Source organism: Drosophila eugracilis, unplaced genomic scaffold, assembly GCF_018153835.1.
Source record: "Drosophila eugracilis isolate 14026-0451.02 unplaced genomic scaffold, ASM1815383v1 contig_1765, whole genome shotgun sequence".
Lineage (NCBI taxonomy): Eukaryota > Metazoa > Arthropoda > Insecta > Diptera > Drosophilidae > Drosophila > Drosophila eugracilis.
This window is the reverse complement of record NW_024572605.1, coordinates 5,098,857-5,122,507: the sequence shown is the minus strand read 5'-3', so window position 1 is coordinate 5,122,507 and position 23,651 is coordinate 5,098,857. Positions and strand designations below refer to the sequence as shown.

The following is a 23,651-nucleotide window of genomic DNA, read 5'->3' as shown; positions in this document are numbered from 1 at the left end:
GGGTATTAAATGGCAATGCTATGCAATGTTCGTTCAAAATGAATAGATTTATTTTAAAATGAGTTAAGAACATTTGTTGTTATACGTGCTAGAATCGTCATCAATATATCATTTTGGAAACAGATCGTCCTCCTACGTACATAAAAACGATTTTGTAGGATATTGCTTAAAATACATTGCTAAACTTGACTAGGTAAAAATTCCAGATGTTGTCAAAGTACCGATACAAAAGTGGATCCCGAGAGAGTCCTTGGACCGTCCAGTGCCAGTGTGATTGTGCCCAGAAAGCAGATGCAAGCTTTTCGGCATTTAACCGCCGCCGCCTCCGCCGGATAGCTCATCTTCGTACTGTTTGCGGAAGCAGTCTCCTACGGGGAAGAAGTCCCAGCTTCGTTGCTGGTACATGTTCCACACGTACGTTTCCTGGCCGGTGTATTCCGTGTCCGGCTTGTTAATCAAATGCATCAGGAAGAACATGTAGTTGGCTAGGTTGTGCTCCTTCTGAACGTGCGTGTCAAAGCCGTGCGGTACTATATCAAAGAAGTCTTTGCCCATCCCGCAGATAAAGCAGTTGGACTCCATGTTGTCCTTCACTGACTCCAACTGATCGCGCAGCTCTCCGAAGGCGTCGATAATCAAACCCTGGATGATGGCAAGCAGGATAATGATCACGAAGAAGAAGAACGTGATGTCGAAGATAATACGGTAGACCTCGTAATCGTCTCCGTCTGGATCTCCGATCTCGTCACCAATGCCACCGCCCGCTCTAACACCCTTGTACAGATGGAACACGAAGCAAGTAAGCATGTCGTGACACTTTTTGTCCACCTCCTCGTCCTCCTCCTGGATGTAGAACTTTCTAAAGAAGTTAAACGCAATTACCGTGTAGATGTATACTATAATGGTCAATAGCATCACAGTGAGGACCAGTTGCTTGCCGTTGTGGGTTACGGACTGAAGGATGGTTCGCAGGGTCTTGAATCCTACAGCCACATCGAGCAGATGGGCAGCGAAGAAGAAGTTGTTGAAGTTGCCCATCACCGAGAAGCTAAAGTACCACAAGGAGTAGAGGAAAGCGTTGTCCGTAAAGGTAACGCCGGCCTTCCAAACCTGATAACGCCAGTCGATGTTCATGATATACTTAAAGATGCCAGTTTCCTCACTCTCCTGAGCCGCGAAAGTGCTCTTTTCCATGCCCAGTAGATTAGAGATGGAGTCAAAGTCGTATGTCTCGCTGTACTTTTGGCGAACCTTCTTTTTAACAAACTTGTCCCAGTAGTTGACCGGGAAGCTCTTCGCCGAGATCACCAGCTTATCCCAGTGCGACTTGAAGTCATCATCCTCCGGCTGCTCCGCAATGAACAAACCCTCGAACTCCAGCCGACGGGCAATCTCCTTCTCCCGCTTGAAGATGGCAAGTGGAACCTTGAGATGGTAGTAGGCAATCAGCATAGCCAAGGAAACCAGAGAGTGAAGACATGCCGCAATTCGCAGCACGTGTTCCATATAGAAGAAGTCCTCGTCAACGTGCACAAGTTCCGGTATTTCGTCTTCCATTTCGCCATCGCCTGATCCCCCGTCTCCTGATCCGCCAAAACCAGAGCCCGTGATGTCCGCACCACCTCCCGAGCCGGAGCCCAGGATGAGCTCTTCCTCTGCAGAGCTGTCCGATTCCTCGGTGAATGAAGTGACCTTGTAGAAGAGCAGCATAAAGTTGATGCTGAAGGCCAGCACCAAAGCCACATACTTAAGGTTGTAGAAGTTTCTGGCCAGGAAGCTGACGGCCCTATGGGTGTACTGGGAGAAGTCGATCTGGTGAACGGCAGGAGTCTCCTGTGGCGCAGAAGATGATTTCTTGGCCTCAGCCTCGATGGAGGCCATGGCCGCCTCCTGTGCCTTTTGTGCTTCCTGTCGCTCTTGAGCTGCCTTCTTTGCGGCCTCTCCACCCAGCAGATCAACAATAGATATAGGCTCCTGGTGCGGTTCACCTTCAACCAATTCTCCTGTAGCGGCAGCTCCATCCTCTGGACTGGACTCTCCGCCCTCCTCCATTGATGAATTGGCTGGGGACTCGTGCACTACCACCTTGTACATGCCGTTCTCCTCCTTGTTGATGTCCAGTCCAAAAGCTTGTACTGTGCCCGGCGGTTCCTCCAATGGCAGCGGCGGCAGTGCTCTTCCAAACGTCTCCTCCTCCACCACAGGTTCCTCCTCCTGCTCCGGAGCAGGTCCTCTCATTAGGTTCAGCAGGATGCCAAATATGTATCGCACCACACAGAAGTGCGCATATCCGGTGTAGTAGAAAATGTAAAAGATAATCTTGAAAAAGCCAACAATAAGTTCAGGGATAGATTTCGTCTGCATCACGCCGATCTGGTGTTTGATGTTCGCCGGACTGAGCATGTGCACTCCGAACTTGAGTCCTTCCTTGACAGCGGTGATGGTGCGACGGATGGGATCTCGAGCGGCTCGTTCTTCCTCCTCCTCGCTCATGTAGGAACTATAGGCTGTATCTCGTTTAACGTTGCCACCACCGTCATCAGTGGCCATCAGTCCTGAGGCATGGGTCATTTCAAAGATGGCGTCCTCGCAGAAGTTGACAAAGGCCTCCAGTTTCTCTTTATCACCACCCTCGGTAACGATGGAATAGAAGAAGGCACGTTTAGACTCGCGAATCTGAGGCTTCTCCCACTGCTCTATGTTTGAGTCCTTGATTTCAAAGTAAACTCGCTCGATGCGCTTGGAGCTGCCCAGGATCTCAATGCGTCCCAGGAAGGGCTCGAAATAGTTCAGCACCGATCCGGCGGTCTCCAGGAAGCGCGCCAGGCGGGGTTCGTTTGGCATGTGTTCGCTAAGGTTGGTCAGCAGCACAGCCAGGTTGAAACCGATCTCCTTTGATGGTTCGTGGAAGTGCTCCACGAAGGCCCGGTAGTCGATCTTGCCCTCGTGGTTGCGCTCGCAGCAGGCCAAAAGGAAATCCATTTCTTCCCTATAAAAGCCAGCATTATAATCTCCCTAAAATTTGTAATCCGAGTTCTCCACTTACGGTGTGTAGTTCTTGGACTGCTCCATCTTCTCCCTAAAGTCTTTGGGTGTGACCCAACCCTCGTTCTTCATGTCCACCTCGTGGAAGCTGGGCGATTCAATAAGGTCGGCCAGTTTCAGGAACATGTCGAAATACTTAAGGATCAGCTCCACATTGCTGGCGGACTCCACCAACGTGTCCACCATCTGTTTACCAATGGTGCCTGGTGAAGGACATATCAATTTAAATTAGCAGTCGAAAAGTTGGTAATGAAATCTTCTTACCGTTGACAACATTTCCTTCCAGCATGGAAAGCATCATGGTGATCATGTCCTTTTGCAGATTCAGCAGTTCCTTGAGCAGATCCACCTGACTGGAGTGTTTCGACAGCTTATCCTGCATATGAGAGAACAGGAAGAGGAATCCACCGACGGCATCCCACAATCTTGAGTGGGCCAAAGCCTGCTGATTGAGGGTACAAGGACCCTGGATGACCTCAGTAAGGGTGTTGAACACTTGGCTAGCCACTTCAATGGCCTTGAAGAAGTTGGCCTTTCCGGCTGGATCGATGATCTCCTTACTCGAATAGTGCCAGTAAAAGTCCATGATGGACTCCTGCAGACGCAGCAAGTAATCCACAGTGCAGATGACCACGTTTACGGTGGTGGTGTTACCGGCTTGGGTCCTCAAATAGTTTTGCCATTCTGTAAAGGATTAGGTTAAGGATACCTAACATTCATAATATCTAGCATTAGACTTACCCAAGTTGTGGCCCTCACAGGTGAGTTGGATGAACCGGAACAGAGCACAGGTAAACTCCGCGTCGTGCATGTTCTTCTCTCCAGCGGCGCCCTCGGAACCTACACCAAGACCTGCACCCGCACTCGGAATATACTCTTTGTTCGTGTGGCAAATTTGGGTGGGTTTGTACAACGATAGCGGGAATCACGTACACGGGATTGGTGGGTTGGTGTTTGGTTGGTTGGTGGTAATAGCATGCGAGGCATGATGGTGTTGGGAGGTTGGGAAATAAGTCGGAAGGAAGTAGATTCAAATCAATACAGTAATCGAACTTAGAAGTGTGCGAACCAAAGTTAACGGGTACGGCAACTGAAAGCTGGAGGAGATCGGCGAGCGGGATTTTGGGGCGGATGAACTTACCCTCTGCTTTGGTGTTTCGCTCGAAGGCGTCCAGGTCTAGTACACTACAGGAGTTCATTAGTCCGGCAATCGAGGTGAAGAATCCGACGTCCTTCTTTTCCTTCAGATGATTTAGCATGCCCATTTGGATGTCGATGTTGCCTCCGCGTAAAATGGCGATGCCGAGATTGAGTGTCGTCATTACCATCTCCGAAGGTATACCTTTGGAGGCGGAAATGTGCAACAGCACCATTTCGGCAACGCCACGATTGGAGAGACGTGCCTGATGGAAGAGCAGTTTCTGCTTCTCCATCTCTTGTTCCTGTGGGAGAGTTAGCGATTTAGTTTCAGAAAGGATAATATTAGATGAGAGTTAAGCTGTGTTTTTTGGGTTTAAAATATAAAAATCCCTGCAAGGTCTTAAGAACAAAGCGATTTATTAGTAATATCAGCTGAAGGAATAGTTACCATTAGTTGCCTCATCCGACACTGGGTCAGACATGTCGGGTTTTTGGGATATTAGCTGTTGTTAGTGGGTGTAAGTTAGTTGGGATTAACTTACATGGATGCTGGTGCCTTCGCCCTCTTCGCCTCCCTCACCGCCCTCCTCGTCGCCACCCTCTTCCTCTTCCTTGCCCGTGGATTTGGCTGCGATCTGGGCGTAGGACATGTAGAGCAGATCCTCTTGGAGGGCACCGCTACGTTCCGTCATGGCGCCGCGACAGAAGGTGGTAACCAGTTGGGTAAGGGGATCCGGTTTGCTATCTGTCTCTTCACCCTCCTTCTTAGATTTCTCAGAGTCCTCGAACGTCTGCGTCAGATCCTCGACCATCACCTCCTGGCCCACGTTCTCCTCCTGCAGCCATTGCTCGTAGTAAGAACGGGCAAAGATGTTGCAGGCTCGATGTCTGAAGGGAATTGGATTGGATCAATTAGTTATATAAAACATAATAGTTTGTATTTAGTATTAACAAACAAACAGATAGGCATGCCTTTTGTTACGTAAATTAGAGAAGAACACAAGAGAGAAATAAGAAGTGATGCTGATCCTCGGGTGGGAAATTAAAGAAACTTAGGAGACGATGAACCAATCGATGCGACTACGAGTACGAGTACCACCTGCTCATGCGATAAAGATGCTTGGCGCGTAAGCTTGAAATGACTGCCTGGCGACGCGCCACCGAGATCTTTGAGCTCCAGCGTTTGGATCTATTCTTAGAGCTGGCTGCCTAAGGGATTCGGAATCGGATTTGCAAGTGGCAAGCAAGCGTGCGGCAAGTCCATAAAAATATACAATAATACAAATGGCGTTTAGAACACGGCGTTCACATTAGTGCATTAGCTATTAGTGGGGATATAGTATCAAAAAAAAGGGATCGGATTAGATTGATGCCATTGAAGATGAGAAGATGGGTATTAGGAAAGATAAACTCATAGAACGCTAGTAAGGTTAGTTTTTCATCTTTCCACAGAGCTAATCAATCGGCAATCTGCAATCTGCAATCGGTAATAACCTGGGTAGAGAATGTAGCGATGTCTGACGGAAGCATGCGATTACGGCACGCTTCCTTTGGATCGACACAACGCTCCTGTAGACATTCTTGCTCTGCTGTTGTGGATGGTCGATCTGTAAATGTTTCGTTCACGGGACGGTCAGCATTTCAGTCAACAATTGTCGGGGTGGATGGAGAGTTGGCGATGTGGATGCATGTCGATGTTTGGTGTTGATCATGTTGTTGATGGTTCGAGAGGAAAAGAAAGATCGAGTGATTAAAAGATTAAAGTTGAAAGATTAGAGTTGATTTGTTGCACAGATAGACTCGAATAGTTTCAATAGAGATGAGTTACTCGAACTGATGGCATCACAGTTGTGCATTTTGAATAATTTTTTAATTTTGACAGATCTAGATGGAGATCGGGATAGGTCCGCCTGGACGGAGTTGAATCGGTACTTACCATATGCAGGCCAAATAGAACCTTGGCCATGGCCACAATGCGATCCACCGTCTCTTGCGTTTTGTCTTTGCCCTTCTCATTGGAGTTTACATTGGCCTTCTCCAGCGCCAGTTCGTCTACCGGCTCTTCAGTCTTTCCTAGCTTGGAGTAGAGGTAGTGCTGCCAGGACATCTCATCCGAGGGATCTAGTTTGTCAGGCAGGGTTAACTGGTTGCGAGCAAACTCAATCACATCATATTCGGGCATCTTTTTCAGATACCGATCCTTGCAGTGCTGCACCAGCTCCTGCTCTCGTCCGGCGAAAAGATTCAAGCCCACTGGCAAAAGACGTTTTAGGCAGGCCACCATTAAACTGGCCTGCACCTCCTTGTCCTTGTCGCGCTTCTTGTCTCGGTTCTTCTTCTTCTTCTTGACCTTGCCACCCACGGCAGGAGCACCTTCCGAGATGGCCGATCTCCTAGTAGCCGTAGGCATGATCAACGCCATATTGTCGATCTCATTCGCCGAGATAAAGTTCTGCTCCTCCTTGAGGAAGTACTGGCTCTTTGACCAAATGTTAAAGATCTCTGCCACATGGTTGTAGAGCTCTTCGGCCTCTGGAATGTTATCCTTCAGCCAGTGATTACGCTGGAGATCCACATATTTGATAAGCAGCGGATAGAACGAGTAAATGTCTCGCACCAAAAGATTCCAGTCCTCTTGAAGCTGCGTCTCCACCTGCGAAGTGTCGTCCGTGGCCGACTTGATGAATCCCCTCATGCTGTCCTCCTTGTGCAGCATGTTCTCCGTACGCTTCTTGACACGCTCTGCCAGCGGCAGGAACGGATCCTTGAGCAACTCCTCCGATGTATTAATGATGATCTGTTGCGTGTAGGCAGCAATGCGAGTCATCCAAGGGGCATTGTCATTGCCAATATTCTTCTTGATCATCTTGAGCACGTTACGCAGAAGGGGATTCATGTGATCGGCAGTGACCATTGTTACGTGATTGCCACTGGTGGGACTCACATTATCCGGACCCTGGGACCACCAAAATGGTAGATATGCACATAGCAGTGGCAGGATCACATCAATGATGTGCGGAGCATCGCTATACGTTTTATCCGACTCGACGAATTGATCTACTTCGGCGAGGATGGTCTCCAGATTTGGCATACAGCTCTCCATCTTAACCATGATATCCTGCGCTTCCAGCGAATGATCCGCAATGCGGTTAAGCAGTGAGTACTGGTTGTGTTTGTTCAGATGGGGCTCCAAATAGGCCACCGGGAAACAGGAACTGTAGGCTCCCAGACAGGATCCCAAAGCAGGCCTATGCCTCTCAATCTCGGTCTTTAGATACTTCCTATCGTGAGTAAGTGTGCCATCGGTACCCAAGTGATACAGAGCAGCCAGGATTTTATAGGAGGCCACTTGAATCTCGTCGAGCAATAAGTCACTGCCATAATCACAGGCTGCCAAGTGATCAAACATGGCCGTTAGCACCGGCAGAACCACCTGGTTTACATAACCCAATGATGTGGAGGTCTTCAAGTGAGTGCCTCTGAGATGACTATACTTGCCATCCTGCAGGTTAAGAATCGTATTACCCAAGTCATCAGATGTTTGGTTAAAGAACGTCAGCATGGAGGTTCGAATAAACTCGGGACAATTCTTGGTTAGAGTACGGGCATCAATGCCCTTGACCAAGACCTGCAGACACCGCACCGTGATACGGACATCCGGTCCGAAGGCACTCAGTCGGTTGCGCAACAGTGCGGCGAGCTTACAGAAGATCGATGCCACCATTTCCTTCTCCTTAAGCGAAGCCGCCCCAATATTGTTTGTTGCCGTGGCAATGGCAATGAAGTAATTGCGATGCGTAGAGAAGTACTTTTCCATAAGCGGCAGCACCACCTTCGAGAAGAACTTGATATCCCGGGTGGCTGTCTTGAAGGATGAGCGACGACTGAACGTGGTCGATGGCTTCAGTAGCTTCATGTTGATGGTGGCTCGATCCAAATATTGAATGAGCTTTTCCAACAGAGAGTAGGAGAAGCGCAGCTCAACTGCCGCCTGTGTGGCGCCACCTTCCTCTACGGCTCCTCCCTTTGATGGCCTAAGATCGGGATGTAAGGATGTTATCAGAATACTTAATTCCTTTTCGATTACTCACTTGTGCAGCTTGTAGCCCTGGTACTGCATGTACTTGAGGAACTCCTGCGAGCGCTCGCGATCCTTCTTCTTCTCCTTGTCGGTCAGTAGATCGTAAGGCACCAGTTGTGGATGGATAACGCCACCACATCCGTTTAGCTCCTCGTTCTTCTTCTTGGCCCAGATGTCGTGTGAGTTCTCCGCCAGACGTTCGGCCATGTTCTGCATCTCCCTGCTCAGGGTCAGATTGCTCATGTCCACCGGGTGTGGATTGTAGTTGAACGGGCTGCCCTCGTTCTGGAATTCGTGCTATCGGTGTTAAGGGGGCGGCAGAGTGTAGGGCGTGGACGTGGCACAGAGATAGAGAAGCCAATTTCGAAAACAGATATGTAATTTTGAAAGTGTGTTAGAGGATGTTGGAAACAAGAATTAGTAAGAGGCTTTTCGGTGTTACATACAATCTGGGGCTTCGACTGACGCCGTGTCGATCCGCGATGATTCAAGGGAACCTCCACCTCGGAGTGCTCTACCGTCCAGCCGATGGCTAGAAGACCCTTCAGACATTCCCTCACTGGATCACGGTAACGCTCGCGTTCCTGTCAATAAAATTAAGGTGATGAGTTGGTTTTGTATCAGAAAAGTTTGAGAGTTTTCCAAAATTACTTTCAATGTTGATTTTGTGTTAGCTGATGAATAAATTTTTAAAAATTAAACGAAGAAATAATTATTGTTAAATATATAATGGAAATAATTGAATAATCATTTTCATCTCAAATCATCGTTAAAATAAGATAAAATAAAATCAATAAATATTCAGTAATTAAAAATATTAATCAAATGATTATTTCGTTTAGTCAATGCTAGAAAATCAAAATATCAAAAGATTGTTAATGATGAATGGATTTTATTAATATTTCTTTTCGTAGAACCAACTGATCTACGTACATATTCACTGAGCATGTTGTACGGTTTGAGACGTGGATGTTTCCGGTCATTATCGGATCGGATTTCTCCGTAGGTCCAGCTTCCTTCCAAACGACGACTGGCCCAGGCATCGTGGTAGTGCTCGCTGAACTTCTGGACCAGTGAGTTAAGGTCATTATCCAAATGCACGTTATTGGTGTCAATGGGATTGGGCATATACTGCGGTTGATCCGGAGCACCCATCTGGCGACCATAGTAGTCCTCGTCCGTATTCTTGGACAGACTGTAATCGGGGGGCAGGGCGCAACCGATGGCGATTAGGCAGGGCAGGGCTTTACCGAACAGTTCCGGGTCATAGTCCATATTGCTGAGCGAGTCAAAAATGTTCGAGAACAGCAGCATCGTCAGGCGCTTCTCCTCATCCGATGAGGCTCCATATGAGCCTTGGCCTTGAGTTGAGCCGTAGTATTTGGCACAGCGATCGAAGTGCAGGGTGAGAAGCTATCGAAGATTCAAACAAATGTTATTAGTATGGGGAATAACTTCAGTATATCATGATTGGTTAAGAAATTACATTTAGTGGTTTTAATTTTAATATTATTCACTTTTTTCATATTACAAAATATTTGTTTAATTTGTAAGTAGGTGAAAGTAATCAAAACTGCGTTATTAACTGAGTACATTTGTTAGAAATTATTTTAAAAATATTTTAAGTGATGGTTAAGCAAATGTTAGCAATATGAATTTTTAGTACATATTAAATGTTAGCTTCCAAAATTTCATCAGTTAAGATGCAAGTAGAAAATGAAGATAAGTTATTAAGTTGCAATGACTGCAGTTTTTAAAATTTGTTTTTAACATAAATTTCTAAATACTTTATCACTGCTTTAAAAATACTCAAGGAAATCATAAAAAAAGGAAATATCTTTTAAAATCTTTTAGAAACTTGCAAGACTAAATCCAAAACTCACCCGGAGTGCCACGGTGGTATACTCGGACAGCTTGGACACATCCACAGTCAACTTGCGCAGCAGCTTAAGCAGCATGGCAGGTTGCATTTGGGATGTGAGGGCCACCAGGAAGTCGGATACGGCCTCGCGCTGCCCCTTGGTCAGCATACGGTTCTTGGATAGCCGATAGACCGTGTGCAATGTGGCATCCAAGAGGCTCGCGTAGTTCTCGGCCTCGTTGTAGAACTTGGAGTGCTTGATGAGCAACGGCAGAATGGAGTTTCCGATGTAGCGGTTCATGGCCAGCGCCATGTCACTCTCTGATCCATCGCTCTTGTCCAGAATGGTGGCAGTGCGGAGATCCGGTAAGAAGGCGTCTTCAAGGAGTCTATAGAAGAGATCCTGAGCCTCGATGCCGTAGACGCGCTCCAGGAAGAGCACGATGCTCTGCTTGTTGTTGGGCAGCAGGCCGGATGGCATGTCCGACTTGGGCTTCTCCTCGCCAGGCGCCGTCTGTGAGAGGGTGAATTTCAGGCTGAGAACCCCCTGCAAATCCTCCAGTGGCACCAGAGATCTCAGAATAGCTCTAGCCCTCAAGGACTCGTTTTTGCCCTGTTCGATGACTGAGGCATCCGGGGCGCAACGGCCCAGAAGGTCCACTAGGGTACAATAGAAGTTAAGGATGGCGGCACCGGTATCGATGTAGTCCTCGTCCTCTTCGCCCTCCGGTAAGGGATGCGTGAAGTTCAGTCCGGCAATGGTGCCCTCGGCCTCGTCCTGCATCTTGCAGCGGTCCGAGATGCGCTCCGACATGCGATTGGCCTCGACGATGGCGCGGAACAGACCTTCTCCTTCTCCTCTTAGAGCCGGTCCCAAGCATTCCGGACGACGGATAAGAAGTCGAATGACAAGGTTCGCATTCTCCTCGACGCTCTCGCCGTTGACCCAAACGCAATAGCGCAGGAAGTCCAAGTAGCGTTCTCCCTCCACGGGATCCCATCCCAGATCCGGATAGCCCTTCTCCACGAGCTCCGAGTTGCTCTGCAGGCCGCACCTGGATAGGTAGACGGCGATCTTCTCCAGATAGTGTTCCCTCAGGGCCAGAGCCAATTCTGTGTTCTCCATCAGACTCGAATATGCCACATCGAGGGGCGTGGATCCTCGAAGGCTGGGTCGTGCCAGCAGGATGTTAGCGTTGTCCAACAAGAAGTCGAAGTGATCGAACATGGCCTTTTGGTTCTGGCGACCAGTTCGGCAGAAATAGCAAAGGAATCGACAGCAGGCCACCACCATCTCGTGGGAGGTGTCCTTCTCCTTAGACGGAGCTCCCTCCGCGCCCTCCGGTTGTGTGGGTGCATCACTTTGAGCCTGTGCTCGTCGTCCCAGTGTGTTCATCATCACAGCCATCACGTTCTCGTGGACGCGCAGGATGCGAATAAGATCAGGGTGCTGGAAGAAGGTGGCGTTGTTTACCAGCTTCCACAGTCGTTTGCGCATTAGTTCCTCCTCTTCCTGACTCATCTGGACGGGCAGCAGGGCTCGAATTTGGCTTAGGCCAACCCACATCTCAGCCACGTCATCGCGGGCACGGGTATTGATTACGTAGGTCTTCTCCAGAGCACGAACCAGTTCACCTACAGTGTCGTATTGACGGAGTAGTAGGCTGAACATCTCTCGCACCAGCTTGGGATTCTCGATCTGCGACTCCTCGGCCCAGCTAACAATAGTCTTGATTAGCACTTTCCGGAACACCTCTTCGGGTGTCTTCTTCTCCGGTTCTTCTACTTCCTTGGGTCCCTCCTCCAGCTCTTTGACGGTGTTGATAAAGTTGTAGATTTTCGTGATGGGTCCTGTCTTAATCTCTTCGATCGCTGTGCCCTCGACGCCATCTGGTTCCTGGAGAGCATTGAGCGACACTTTCTGCATGAGGCAGTCGTGGAAGTCGCCCAGGCGTCCGCGCAACTCAAGGCCACAGGTGCAGTTATCCTGGTCATCGGCCTCGAGGTTCTTGAAGCAGAGAATTTGGTTCATCTGCTCTCGCGGCGGACAGCGGAACTCTTTAGTCTTTTTGGCCGCAACAGCACTGGGCAAATCGGATTGCTTGATCTCGATATAACGTCGCAACTGATCGGTCTGCAGGTCGCCAACAAAGTCGTGCGAAAACGCGATGATGCTCTCCACTCGATGGCGAAGCTGGGTGTCGTAAAGGTGATGCAACAAATAGCACATCTGTAGCTTGGCGCCCTCAGCCATCTTCATGGTCAGCAAGCCTTTGCGATGCTCATCTTTGCCCTCTGCAAGTAATTATTTAGGATTAGGTTGATTAGGAGTTCGTTATAAAGGTTTTTAATTACTCACCCCTCTCGAAGGCTGCATCCCAGGTCTCCGGGTCGATCATGACCAACAGCCGCTGCACATCTTCGTCGGTCAAGACGCCGACCAAGAGCAGGCGGTCTGTGAGCTTGATAAGAGGGCTACAAGGGAAATGGGGATCGGGCTATAACTATAGAACTGTCTACGGATTGTGTAGAGCAGAATGGCTACTCACAGGAAGAGGTTCTCGTTGGTCCAGCCGATGGGATCGCGATTGTGGACCTGATTGATCTCGACGGCATCCTTCAGTGCCTCCATGACAAACTGCCTGACTACTTCTAGGGGGAACTTCGGGGAGTACAATTGGTCGATGTCGGGGATCGGTTCGCTGGAAACACTTGGCATACTAGATGTTGCAATCACAGGGGGTCTGGACGGGTGTAGTTGTAGTTGTTGTGTCGGTGCAGGAGGTTCGATGGATCAGGTGTTGTGTTGGATCAGATGCAGGACCGGGAGATTCGAAACAAAATGAGGTGTGAACAAAATCGAACGGATAATCAGAATGCCATGTCCCCAGCCCGTGCAGTGATCAGGAAAATCTGTGCATTGTGGGTTGAGCGAAGAGCCAAAGCAAATGGTCAACTCACGTGATCTCTGTCATCCGCAGCTGCGGACGCACTGACTCCGTAACCAAGGAACGCAGCGAATGCTGCATCTCTTCATCAGAATACAGCTCCTTTAGTTCGGCTCCCAGCGGTGTGATGTACTCGTTTTTGCAGACCTCCATAGTAGTGGCATGAGACTCCAGATGCAGGGCAATCAGCAGGTCGTAGAAGCCCTGACGCAGTGGTCCACTCATGTACTCCGACCGGATGGCGTATAGCAGCTGCTTCTGGTCCACATGCTGGCACAGAGCGTGTGCCGCCCTGTAATTGGATTGATAACAAAGAGCCGCATAAAGCGTTAAACTGTGGGCATGGAAGGACAGTAGCTTGTCCATCTCGATCAGCTCCAGGATATCTATGCAGCGATCCTCCTCGGGGATGTGCAGGGCCAGCATGGACACTGGATCCTCGCACAGCATTGACCAACCCCTCACATCGGAGAGTTTCAGGGCGTGCACCTGAAGAGAGGTATTCGGAACTCTAGCCCACTGATGTGGACGCAGGCACTGGACCTTTAGACGTGGCGGGGATTGCGGATTAATGTGCTTGTCGCTGGTGGGCAACACCGCTGCGGATAGGGGCAGTGTGGTGGGTGTGCGTCCCAGTTCAATTTGCAGGATCTCCTTGCTGGTGGCCTCTACGAAAATGGCCGGGAAGAGCTTGGTGTCCGGCTCCATCATCCAGCGGTGCGAGGTGTCCTTGCCCTCGCAAGTGAAACGGATAATGCCGGTAGCTGTGTCTACAAAGCAACCAACAAACATGCCCTGAGAGGCTCCCTTGCCGGAGGCATCCTGAGTCACCTCGTTGAAGAGCTCGTCCGCCCGTACCACGTAGCAACTCTGACGGTCGATACGTTCGATGGCCATCTCGTAGTCATCTTCAATGTAGACTGACCCACGGCGCACCTTGTTCTTGTTGAACTCACGGCTGTGCAGATGGTACTGAGTGGTCACCCAGCCTACGTACACATGGGTGGGATCCTGACCCGGAAAGATTCTTACTCCGTAGAAGTACTCGTTGATCAGTTTAAGGCACTCGGCGTCAAACATCTCGTCTCCGGAAGTTTCCACCGGCTGTTGACCGAGGTTCGAGCTACTCAACTGTTTGGGTCCTTGAGCCACAGGGCTTGGAGGGATTTCGGCCTATGGAAGGGAATGAGATTAGGAGCAACGGTTTTATGTTATGGCTTGCAACCAAACTTACATTATTTACCCGCAGAGTGGGAGCTCTGGTGGTCATCTGCTGGTTTACCACGTTCCGGCCATGAGCCACTGTGTTTCGGCGCTCCAGTGAAGTGTCCTGAGTGCGGGCGCCCATTTTCTCGCGACTCTGATCCCGTGACTTCTTCGAGAAGAACTTGAAGGGACTGCGTCCGCGCTTCTTCTTGTCATCCAGCTCCTCGCCCAGACCGTTCATGTCCAACACTGAGGTGGACCTCTGCATCTCATCCAAGGCAGCGGACATGTCCGACTCAAAGGTAATATTCCGGGTAAGAGATCCCTTACGAGGAGGACGATGTGGTCCCCGCATCATGTGATCCGCCTCGGCATCGGCGTGCTCATCGAAATTCCTGGTCAGACCCTTGATGTCGTTCATGTTGAAGCCACCCTTGAGCATGTGGTCCATGTGGGCTGCCTGGGTCTGCACCTGCATTTGGGCAGCGGCCTCCGCTTCGCGCATCAGACGGTACTGACGGTTCTTGATCTCGTCCCAGCGTCGGGCTTTCTCCTGTTCACCGATAAATTCACTCATGCAGGTGACGGGCAGTGAAAGTCGCAGGAACTCCCAGTTGGCCTTCTCCATTGTCTCGAAAGTGTTGTGCGAGATCTTCAAATGTGGCGGTGTGTCAGCGCCACCAGGAATACGAGTGACATCGATGCGGCAGTCGGGCATCTCCTCGGTGTTCTCGAAAATGGGCTGATCCTTGGTGTACCAATGGGTCACCGGACGACGCATGTTCCTGAAGGACAACAAAATAATTAAGTAAACGAAAGCAATAAAATTAAATCTATTTATTATACTCACACACAGAAGGGCTCGTAGCCCTCTTGCAGGCCGCAGGTGGTGAAGAATTTGAGGGAATCCACGTCCTGTCCGTAGATGAGTCGTGCCTTCTGGCCAACTCCCAGGGTGCAGGCGGGCACGAAGCCCACCCCCTCGGCGGTGACGTCGGCAAAGGTTGTCTCGCCACCCAGGGCGTCCATGAGGAGTTCTCCGTTCAACGAGAAGCCTGCACAACGATTGATTACAGTTAATGGGATCGGGGCTTGGGGGTGGCTGGGCGATTGCTAATGATGAGTATATTGAAACCAAGAACCAAGCAGCTTCTCAATGAATTCCGAACGGGCCTGAGCCTGATAACCGTAACCATATCCGATATGCTTCGTTCGTCCGGAATCCATTAAGCAATTTAAATTCCTCTAGGAAATGCGTGCGGATAATTTGGCATTTGAGTTCGCCTTGCAGCATACTTGCATTATATTGTATTATATTGTTATTACATATGTCTGGACTATAGTAGTGTTTAACTGGTTGGGTTTCGATTTAGTTTAGTTGGCAAAGCTAGGATTATAAAGTCAAGCAAGCTATTAAGTACTTTGTGTTAGCTCTCATGCTAAATATTGTACAATTGATTTGAATTGATATTGGATAAGTACGTGTCGTTAGTAATTACAGGCAGTTACGAGAGAGTAAAAAGCTTTGGGATGAGCTGATGTGTCACCTGCTCCTCAGGCACCCAGGTCGCTAATCAGGCGCCACGCTCCATGTTAGGCGTTCAAGGTATTCAAAGTAACAATAGTTGGACATTAGAGCATGGGAATTGGATAATATGAATCGAAAGTGAGAGTCTACAAGAAGCGGGCATTGATGGACTTATGTATTTGTCTGAAGATTCTAGGAATGGACACAGTTCGTTGTCCGTCTGGTCTGAAATGGCTGATCTACTTGATTCGATTGCTGAGGTTTTAGGTGGGGCTCAATAATTCAAATTTGAACAAGGCTAATAAATTTGGATAAGATAATATAATAATATCTCCAAAGTTATTAAACTGATCTAAAGTGAACTAGAAACGGGACTGTCCTTATTACTGGGTGTTCGCTTTTGCAGGGAATCTATTTATCGATAGGTAAATGCATGGATACCACATGGCCATTGCATCGCTGGACCTGCGGCATTCGGTACTCCGGTGGCTCTGGTTCACATTTAGTAGATATCAAAAGCACGGAGGTTGACATTCCTTGAGGGGGGTGCTTAGAGGATTTCACATTACAACAAAGAGGCGAGCAATTCTTACTAATTGTATGGTCGGCCAAATCTAGAAAGACGCCGACAATGTCCCCGGGTCCGCACTGTTTACCGAAGGATTCACTGACGCCACCATAGACTTTCTCTTCCTAAAAAGTTGAATTGCAAGTGACAAGATTCAGATCAGTATCGCCCTATTCGAATGGAGTTTTGTGACTCTTTACTCTGTTGGTTGCTTGTTAATGAAATCGGATATGAGAGAGTGTCGCTAAATTAACAAATTAAAAGAGAACGTAATCTTTGATTAAGTTGAAAAGTTGAGTTAAACAAAATGCGTTCGATCAAAATAAATAAAATCAACGTTGATGCACGCTGCTAGTGCGTCTAGGTCCTTACTGATCGTTAGCTCCTTGACATCGATGAAACAACCAATGACATCGCCAGCCTCATACCGCACTCCGAAGTGCTCGATGGATCCGGCGTGCATTTTGGTCACCTATAATCACGGGGTTGTTGGTTTGGTTTGAGTCGATCTTGCATTAAGGCGGATACCACAGTTCTCTCCCAACTTTCCCTACCCTACAAATGGATGACCCACGGCCTGGACCCCTCCCCTCCATATACTCACATTGTGCCCATCGAATGCCCAGCTGGTGTCCTCGCTGCCCAACATCGCTCCAGGATAGCAATCGGCTCGTGCCCAACCCACTCGCATGGGTCCGGCGGTGAGAACCTCGAATTCGAAGTACCACTTGCCAGAAGTCACGGCGTAGTTGCGTTCCACTCTGTACGTCCGGAATCCCGCGAACTTAAGACGTTGGGCCTCGGCTAAGAGTGCCTCGGTTCCCTCACCCGTTGGTGGATCCAACACGTAACCGTAAACCAGAAGCGTTCGCACTGTCTCCGACGCCGTGTCCCTGTTGGCCTTCTTAATGGCCTCGTCCACCTTGGCATAAGGTACCAAATGTGGGCTCCTGTGGTTTTCGCTGTCCTCATTCAGGCCATAGGTCCAACCCTGCTGGATGCGCTCCCTGGCCCACAAATTATGGGTGTTCTCGGCCAACTGGTCCACCAGTTCCTCCAACTTCGGAGTGAGTGTCACAGCACTAAGATCAAGAGGAGCCGGTTTGTAGCCATTGCCCTGCATGAAGATCTCGTTGGGCAGGCGCACGGGGCGGATGCGTGCTGGTGGTTTATCCATGGTTATATAGTAGCCCAGGGATATGATTGTCCTATAAATCAAGATTATTAGTAACGGAATTTATGATTAAGTTTGCCTACTTACTTGAGCGTTTGCACAGCCAGTTGATTGTCGTATCGCTTCTCCGCCGCTGGAAGCTTCTCGAAGTGGGTAAGACAGGGATGGATGCGGTGGTAATCATCTCGGTGTTCACCCCACGACCAGCCAGCTTCAATTTTGTTCAGAGCCCACATCTCGTGGATATTCTCTGCCAGCTTTTCCTTGATTTGGTCCACAGAACTGGGCAGTGTTACACCCGTCGTATCAACGGGTTTAGGAACAAAAGCATTGTCATCCTCGATAAGCCATGGTCCGGCCAAAACATTCTTGCTGAGATTACCGAAGTAGAAGCAGGGATCCAGACTGAGGATCTGCTGCGGCATGAGGCACTGCACCAGGGCAGAGAAGCCCATGGGCGGGGCAAACTTCAGACGACCATGATCTCCGCCGAAAAGGAAGCGACAGCTTAGTTTCGAGGAGCAACTCATCACAGGGAAAAACATTCCATCCAAGTTAAAGTCCCGGAAGCTACCCCTAACTTTAACTCCGTTAAAGGTAAATGTGATGATGGGAACAGAAAGATCGATGGCCACACCAATCACATCTCCCTTGCGAATGAAGGGCTCCTCGGGCAGCGCATCAACCACTAGCGTCTTACGACCTCCGGTCCAGAGATAGGCGCCATCAAATCCAAAGGAGTACAGGTCGTCACCCACTCCGTTGCCACCCCACTTCTTTCCGCCACCTGGATAGGGAACATACCCAGAGGTATTGGCCCATCCGATACGCAGATGAGGCATCATGTGCGTCGTCTGCTCAATGTGATCCATGGTCACCTCGAAGTACCACTTCTGGTACATGGAAGAGCCATCCACGCGACCCACGAAAATGTTCGGTCGGATACTAGCCACGTGGTCTACTAAGAGCGTCTGCAACAACAGATTCTTGCCAGGCAGTAGGAAATCGCAGATGTTGTTCTGGGAGGATCGCACCGCCACTCCATTACCCACGCAAAGGGAACAGAGGACGTCCAGGACTTTTGGGTCTCGGCCGTGCTTCTCCAGCAGTGAGATAATAACCTTGATGTGTTCATCTCTCATCATGTTAAGGGCTTCGGGAGAATCGATCAGCACGCAGTGGAGTACATCCAACATGCCGGAACCCTCACTGGAGGCCTGAGATCCCAGACGCGAGAACAACCAGTTAAGTCGATTGCTGTTAGCGAACTGGGCGCAATTCGTGTGGTTGCCTTTTATGATGGCGGCCAAGAGCTGGTATAAATAAGTGGAGATAAGATCCCAGCTTTGGCCAGTCTCGTCGCCGGCCAAGAAGCTGGCTAAGAAGCCCTGAGAAGTAATTATGTTAATCTTGTCGATGGCCTCCAGGATCAAGTTGAGCACGCCCTCCTCTTGGAAAAGATCCTGTCGGTTGCGCAAAGCTCGGAAGCGGTTCTGTTTCTCCTCGTGTTCTGTGGATTTAAAATGGTTTTTAATGGATTTTATTGGAATAAGTTTAGAATTTCCCTACCCATATCATCTTCGGGTTGCGAAAAGTAGTTGATCAAGTCCTCTAGGCACATGACCATCTCGTTGAGGTTGACCTTTTGGAAGAAAATGGAGTGTCGGCGATTGGACTGCAGTGTTTCCAAGGCCCTGAAATAAATATCAGATGAGGAAAGACTTCCTTAAAGTTTCTCTAGAAAACCTACGTGATAAACTGTGTGAAAAGGCTGCTGCACTTGCGGATGACACGTGCTGTCTTGGACTCCTCTTCTTGGGAGCGCGAAAAGTCGAGACAATCGTCCATCTTTCCCTCCTCGTGTAGAATGGCCTGCTTCTCCTCAACCTTGCCCACGCCCTTCTTCTTCGTCTCGTAGCTCTTGTAACTGAGCCACAAACTCGTCTCGCAGTGCTGAACGATGACGGTGGTGTCACCATACTTGATAATCGGCGAGCCGATCACTTCCAGATCCTTGTCCTCCAGCACCTTCTTCTCGTCGTCCTTTTCCTGCCGCAGGCAGAAAGTCGTCGTGGCAATCGAAGCCTCCTCCTTCTTCACCAGAATGAGTTCGTTGCTGTCGTTGACGCCCAAGTAGCGTCCAGTAGTTATGTGGCGGATACGCATCGGATGGTACCAGTTGATGAAGCCACCAGTCCACTTGGTGCGCGCCAGTTCCAGGCGCCACAGGGATCTCGCCTGTGCCATGACCACGCCGCCCTCGTAAATAACAATACTGCAAGGAGATTGGACATTAGCTTAGGTAGAACAAGATTTTTTGGTGATTCACTCACTTTTGACCCGCTTCACGACCCCACGTACTGGGTATAGTCAGACACTCATCGCCGCCATGGAAGAAGCGCAACACATCGCCGCCAAATACATAGCCGACGTACTTCATCCTAGAAATGCCCGTGCCATAGGGCTGCACCGACCAGTGGGTCACATGGAAGCTGGCGTTCACAATCGACTGCTCGTTCTCCTTAGTGGTATGCAAATATCTCTCGGTGGCCACCGAGACCAGGATCAAGTCATCTCCTACGCGCACCTTCTCACCCTCGGAACGCTGCTTGCTCGCCGGATGAACGGTCCACCAACAAGCCTCTCCCTGGCTGTGCTCCTGCAGACCCACATCGAAAGACAGCTTGTCGTTCGACGAGGAGGTGGACAGACAGGCCAAGTACTGCAAAATTTAAGGTTATTTAGATTTATTCCATGTTAAGTCGAAGCCATTAAATACTCACCATATCACTGTTGTGATGTCGGAGCAAAATGGCATTGCCATAGAGCAATGTCCTATGTCCCGATCCGGTGCCTTTGCCCTAGGAAGTGTCAGGAAGCCATTAAAATTTGTTAGCTCTGCCGGCAGACAGATGGTTCTAGGGGTTTGGTAAGACTACAATCTACTAACTACTGCATAACAGTGGGAAAAGTTACGTATTTACGGAGTTAGGATGCAAAATGTTTGTGGTTGCTGATGGTTAGAACTAGAGAGTACAGCCAAGCAGAGAAGAAACTAAACATAAGATAAATATTTGATTTTAAGTTTAAGATAGCCAATGAAGTTTTGGTTTCTTCTCTGTATAGGAAAGGGATACGGAAACCTTTGAATCCCTAGTACTCAATTTTAATCACAGCTAAGTTAAGAGCTTCAAGATCCAGGCTTTTGGCCTGGTTTTTACGCCATTCGAAATCTCTGTTTCGGGAATGTTACTGAGCTACAAGCCCTTTTTTTAGGGATTACTCCCACAGAGATGTGATAAAGAAAGCAATAGCAGAGCGAGAAAGAAACAGCGCTACTTTACACAGATAGAGTGAGACAGATAGAGATACAGAGAGTAAAAGAGATAGAAGAGAAGCGCGATACGAGTAAAGAAGAAGAATTGAACGTTATACTTACAAGTCGACTATCCTGTTTTGTGGGTATTTAGAAAAATTTTGAAAAAATAACGAAAAATTGATAGGTTACAAATGTGTAGAAGAGAAGAGATAAAAACGGGAAGAGCATAGAGTAGGGCATGCATAAACCTATGAAAATTGGGGATCTTGTAATGCTCAAGGAACATCGAAGCGACAACATGGATCACAACATAAAAGGGGCGGGGCAGATTGCCAAAACTGTATAAATGCTCGGGATTCCCTTGGTTCTAAATTAGAGAGACATATATCCGTGCTGGCCGGATTCAAGTGGCTATACTTACAGTCTCGGATCCAGCTGCCGTCACCAACTCCTGTAAAGCACGCACGGACAGCGCCTGCTCAATAACGAAGACACACTGCGAAAGATCCGGCGGTACGTTCTTGTCGGCAATGTTCTCGAGAAAACAGTGCCGGTTACCAAATCCCTCGGCGGCCAAGCAGACACGCTCCCCCGTCGCCGTGCAGGAGAGCGTGACCATGTCCTCCTACAAATGTCACCCGGAGAATTATGATATTAGAAGTTGGCAATATAGTCTTGTTTTTTACAAAGAACCAATTTTGTTGAAGCTATAAATGAGTTATGAGTTTCAAAAGACATTAATGTATCAATTTTATTGGCTTTCCTTTAAGTTTAAGGTTTTCTTTAAAGTTTAAAATCCTTTTAGAACCTTATTAGCTACTAATAACTCGCTTAGTTAATTTCTTTATGTGCATCAAATGTTAGCTGTGAATTAAGGAATGGAAGAAGAGTTTAGGCAACAATTAAGTCGTTAAGAGGCCCAAAGTTGTGCTGCAATTTTAATGAGACTTTGGCAACAATTCCAACCGGCAAGCCACCGCAATACCAATTGGCATTTGCCGACACATTCGAGTCCCCCAGTTCCATCTGCATCCTTTTGGGCCTGAAGCATCAAGCAGGGCGATGCACACGCAAATTGAGGGAATTGTTACAAGGCACTAAATGTGCAAATGAATGGACGATAGGGCAGAGGATGGTGGGTGGTTATCCATACCCACTTTCTCTTTCCCTTACCCTTACCCTTACCCTTTCACTGGGCAGTGCGATGTGATTTTGGGCCGGTGATGTTGTGTGTAGTCGAAGTTAAATGAACGGTAATGGATTTCGAATCGAGCAATTTGCATAATTTAAATGCGAATGAAGTGCCGAATCCTGACGCAGCAGCATTATTGTCTCTTTGCCCATCTATTTAAAATTTAAACCCGACCACATCCCGGTTTTTGGGCATCCAAAAACTGCACTGCTCAATGACTCAATTTGCATTTGACTTCATTTCGATAAATGTTTTTGCAAACTTGCACTTTTCGGGTCACTCGCTTGTGAACCGTAAAGTTTTCAGTCAGAAAAAGAGAGACAGTAAGCGAGAGAGAGAGGCCAGTGGTAGCAAATAAGCGTAATTTGACATCACTTCAAGGACGGCGAAGGCAAAGGGACTTCCCTGGGGAACTGGCGAAGAAACCTGTGTCTCTGCTGGGTCTTCGATATTTATTGAACTTCTGTTGCGGTGCGTGGGAAACGGGCCTGCGGGCTCACAAAGTGATACAGGGATGCCCGTGTGGGTGCGATGGGTAAACTCAACTTTTGCCCTCAAACGTATTTATTTATTGCGGCAAGGTGTCGCTGCTGCTGACCTCGCTGACCCCCAAAGAGGCCTGGGTCCCTTCCGTGTTGGGCTGGTAGGTGTGGCGCGTGGGCGTGTGCAAAAGGAAGCAACACTATTTACTTATATCCCATAATGGCTGTCATTTGGCGCACCAGCTGTGGGCATTGATATATGGCGGCATTTGTCAGCTGACGATGTGTTCATCGAGAAATCCCACCTCCATACTCCATCCAAAACAAACCAGCTGGCTATGTAAAGTGGAATCAGACGAAAAGCTAAAGCCCCTGGTGGCCGTGATTGAATTTGTGACTCGAGTTTTGTATTTATTGTGTGCCATAAACAAAAGTTAGGGGCGCCTATAAATATGCATTACATATACAGCGGCAATGCGGAGCTGAAGCTGCGGAGGATGGGGGCCAGGACATCTTTTATGGATTGCCGGATATTTTATGACACCAATTGTGAAAAATCCCCCATGGATTTTATTGAGTGGACGTAATTGATTTTAGATGATCTGGCGTTGTCAGTGGCTGCCGGGGTTCACTCATATTTAATATCGCATTGGAGTTTAAAAATAGCACAGGCTACTAAAATACTTTAGATTTTATTTGTTAACTTATTAAATTCCCATGAATATTTGTGGAATATTTTTATTCCAGAAAGGAAGTTTGGAAGTTTAAAATGTGGGAATTAAGAATTCTAATATAAGAAATATTTTTTGCCTAATTTGAAATCCTTTCTATAGTTCAATATCCATTTTAAAGGACTAACTGACAATACAATCTGTTCCTAAAAAGCCTTCTTAAGTTTTTTATCAAAGGTTGTTGGCTGTGATATATCTTGTACTTACCGTTCTCAGGAATGAAACATCATCCTGCTCGGAGCCTCCCTCCGCCTCAGCCATTTCGTTTGGTTAACGCAACGACCGCAGCGCCTCCAAATTGGAATTTATATCGTAGCAGCGTTTGGATTTCAATTGTTCTGGGATTTCCCTCGGTCACCCGAATCGGTTTATTTTC

At 48.4% G+C, this 23,651-nt stretch overlaps 1 protein-coding gene across 20 annotated transcripts; it reads right to left on the bottom strand.

Moving 5' to 3' along the window:
* Positions 1-28: 28 nt before the first annotated feature.
* Positions 29-23,651, bottom strand: LOC108104472 (ryanodine receptor). 20 transcript variants are annotated; one of them, XM_017210537.2, is made up of 27 exons: positions 23,483-23,651; positions 21,292-21,495; positions 20,991-21,002; positions 20,335-20,412; positions 19,885-20,273; positions 19,302-19,826; positions 19,121-19,245; positions 17,639-19,061; positions 16,982-17,585; positions 16,750-16,849; positions 15,132-15,336; positions 14,310-15,066; positions 13,089-14,248; positions 12,677-12,871; positions 12,487-12,602; positions 10,150-12,422; positions 9,200-9,679; positions 8,713-8,850; positions 8,277-8,563; positions 6,122-8,219; positions 5,680-5,792; positions 4,728-5,073; positions 4,187-4,487; positions 3,787-3,921; positions 3,310-3,729; positions 3,047-3,248; positions 29-2,989 (listed from the first exon to the last, which is right to left on the bottom strand). In XM_017210537.2, exons 1-27 carry the CDS (start codon positions 23,534-23,536, stop codon positions 310-312), a joined length of 15,420 nt encoding a protein of 5,139 aa, XP_017066026.1. In that variant the 5' UTR covers positions 23,537-23,651; the 3' UTR covers positions 29-309. The 20 variants fall into 20 exon arrangements, with proteins under 20 accessions (XP_017066026.1, XP_041675788.1, XP_017066034.1 ...); XM_041819854.1 differs by lacking the exon at positions 5,680-5,792 and adding an exon at positions 5,285-5,394 and having other exon boundaries at positions 3,787-3,897; XM_017210545.2 differs by having other exon boundaries at positions 8,277-8,551; positions 12,677-12,829.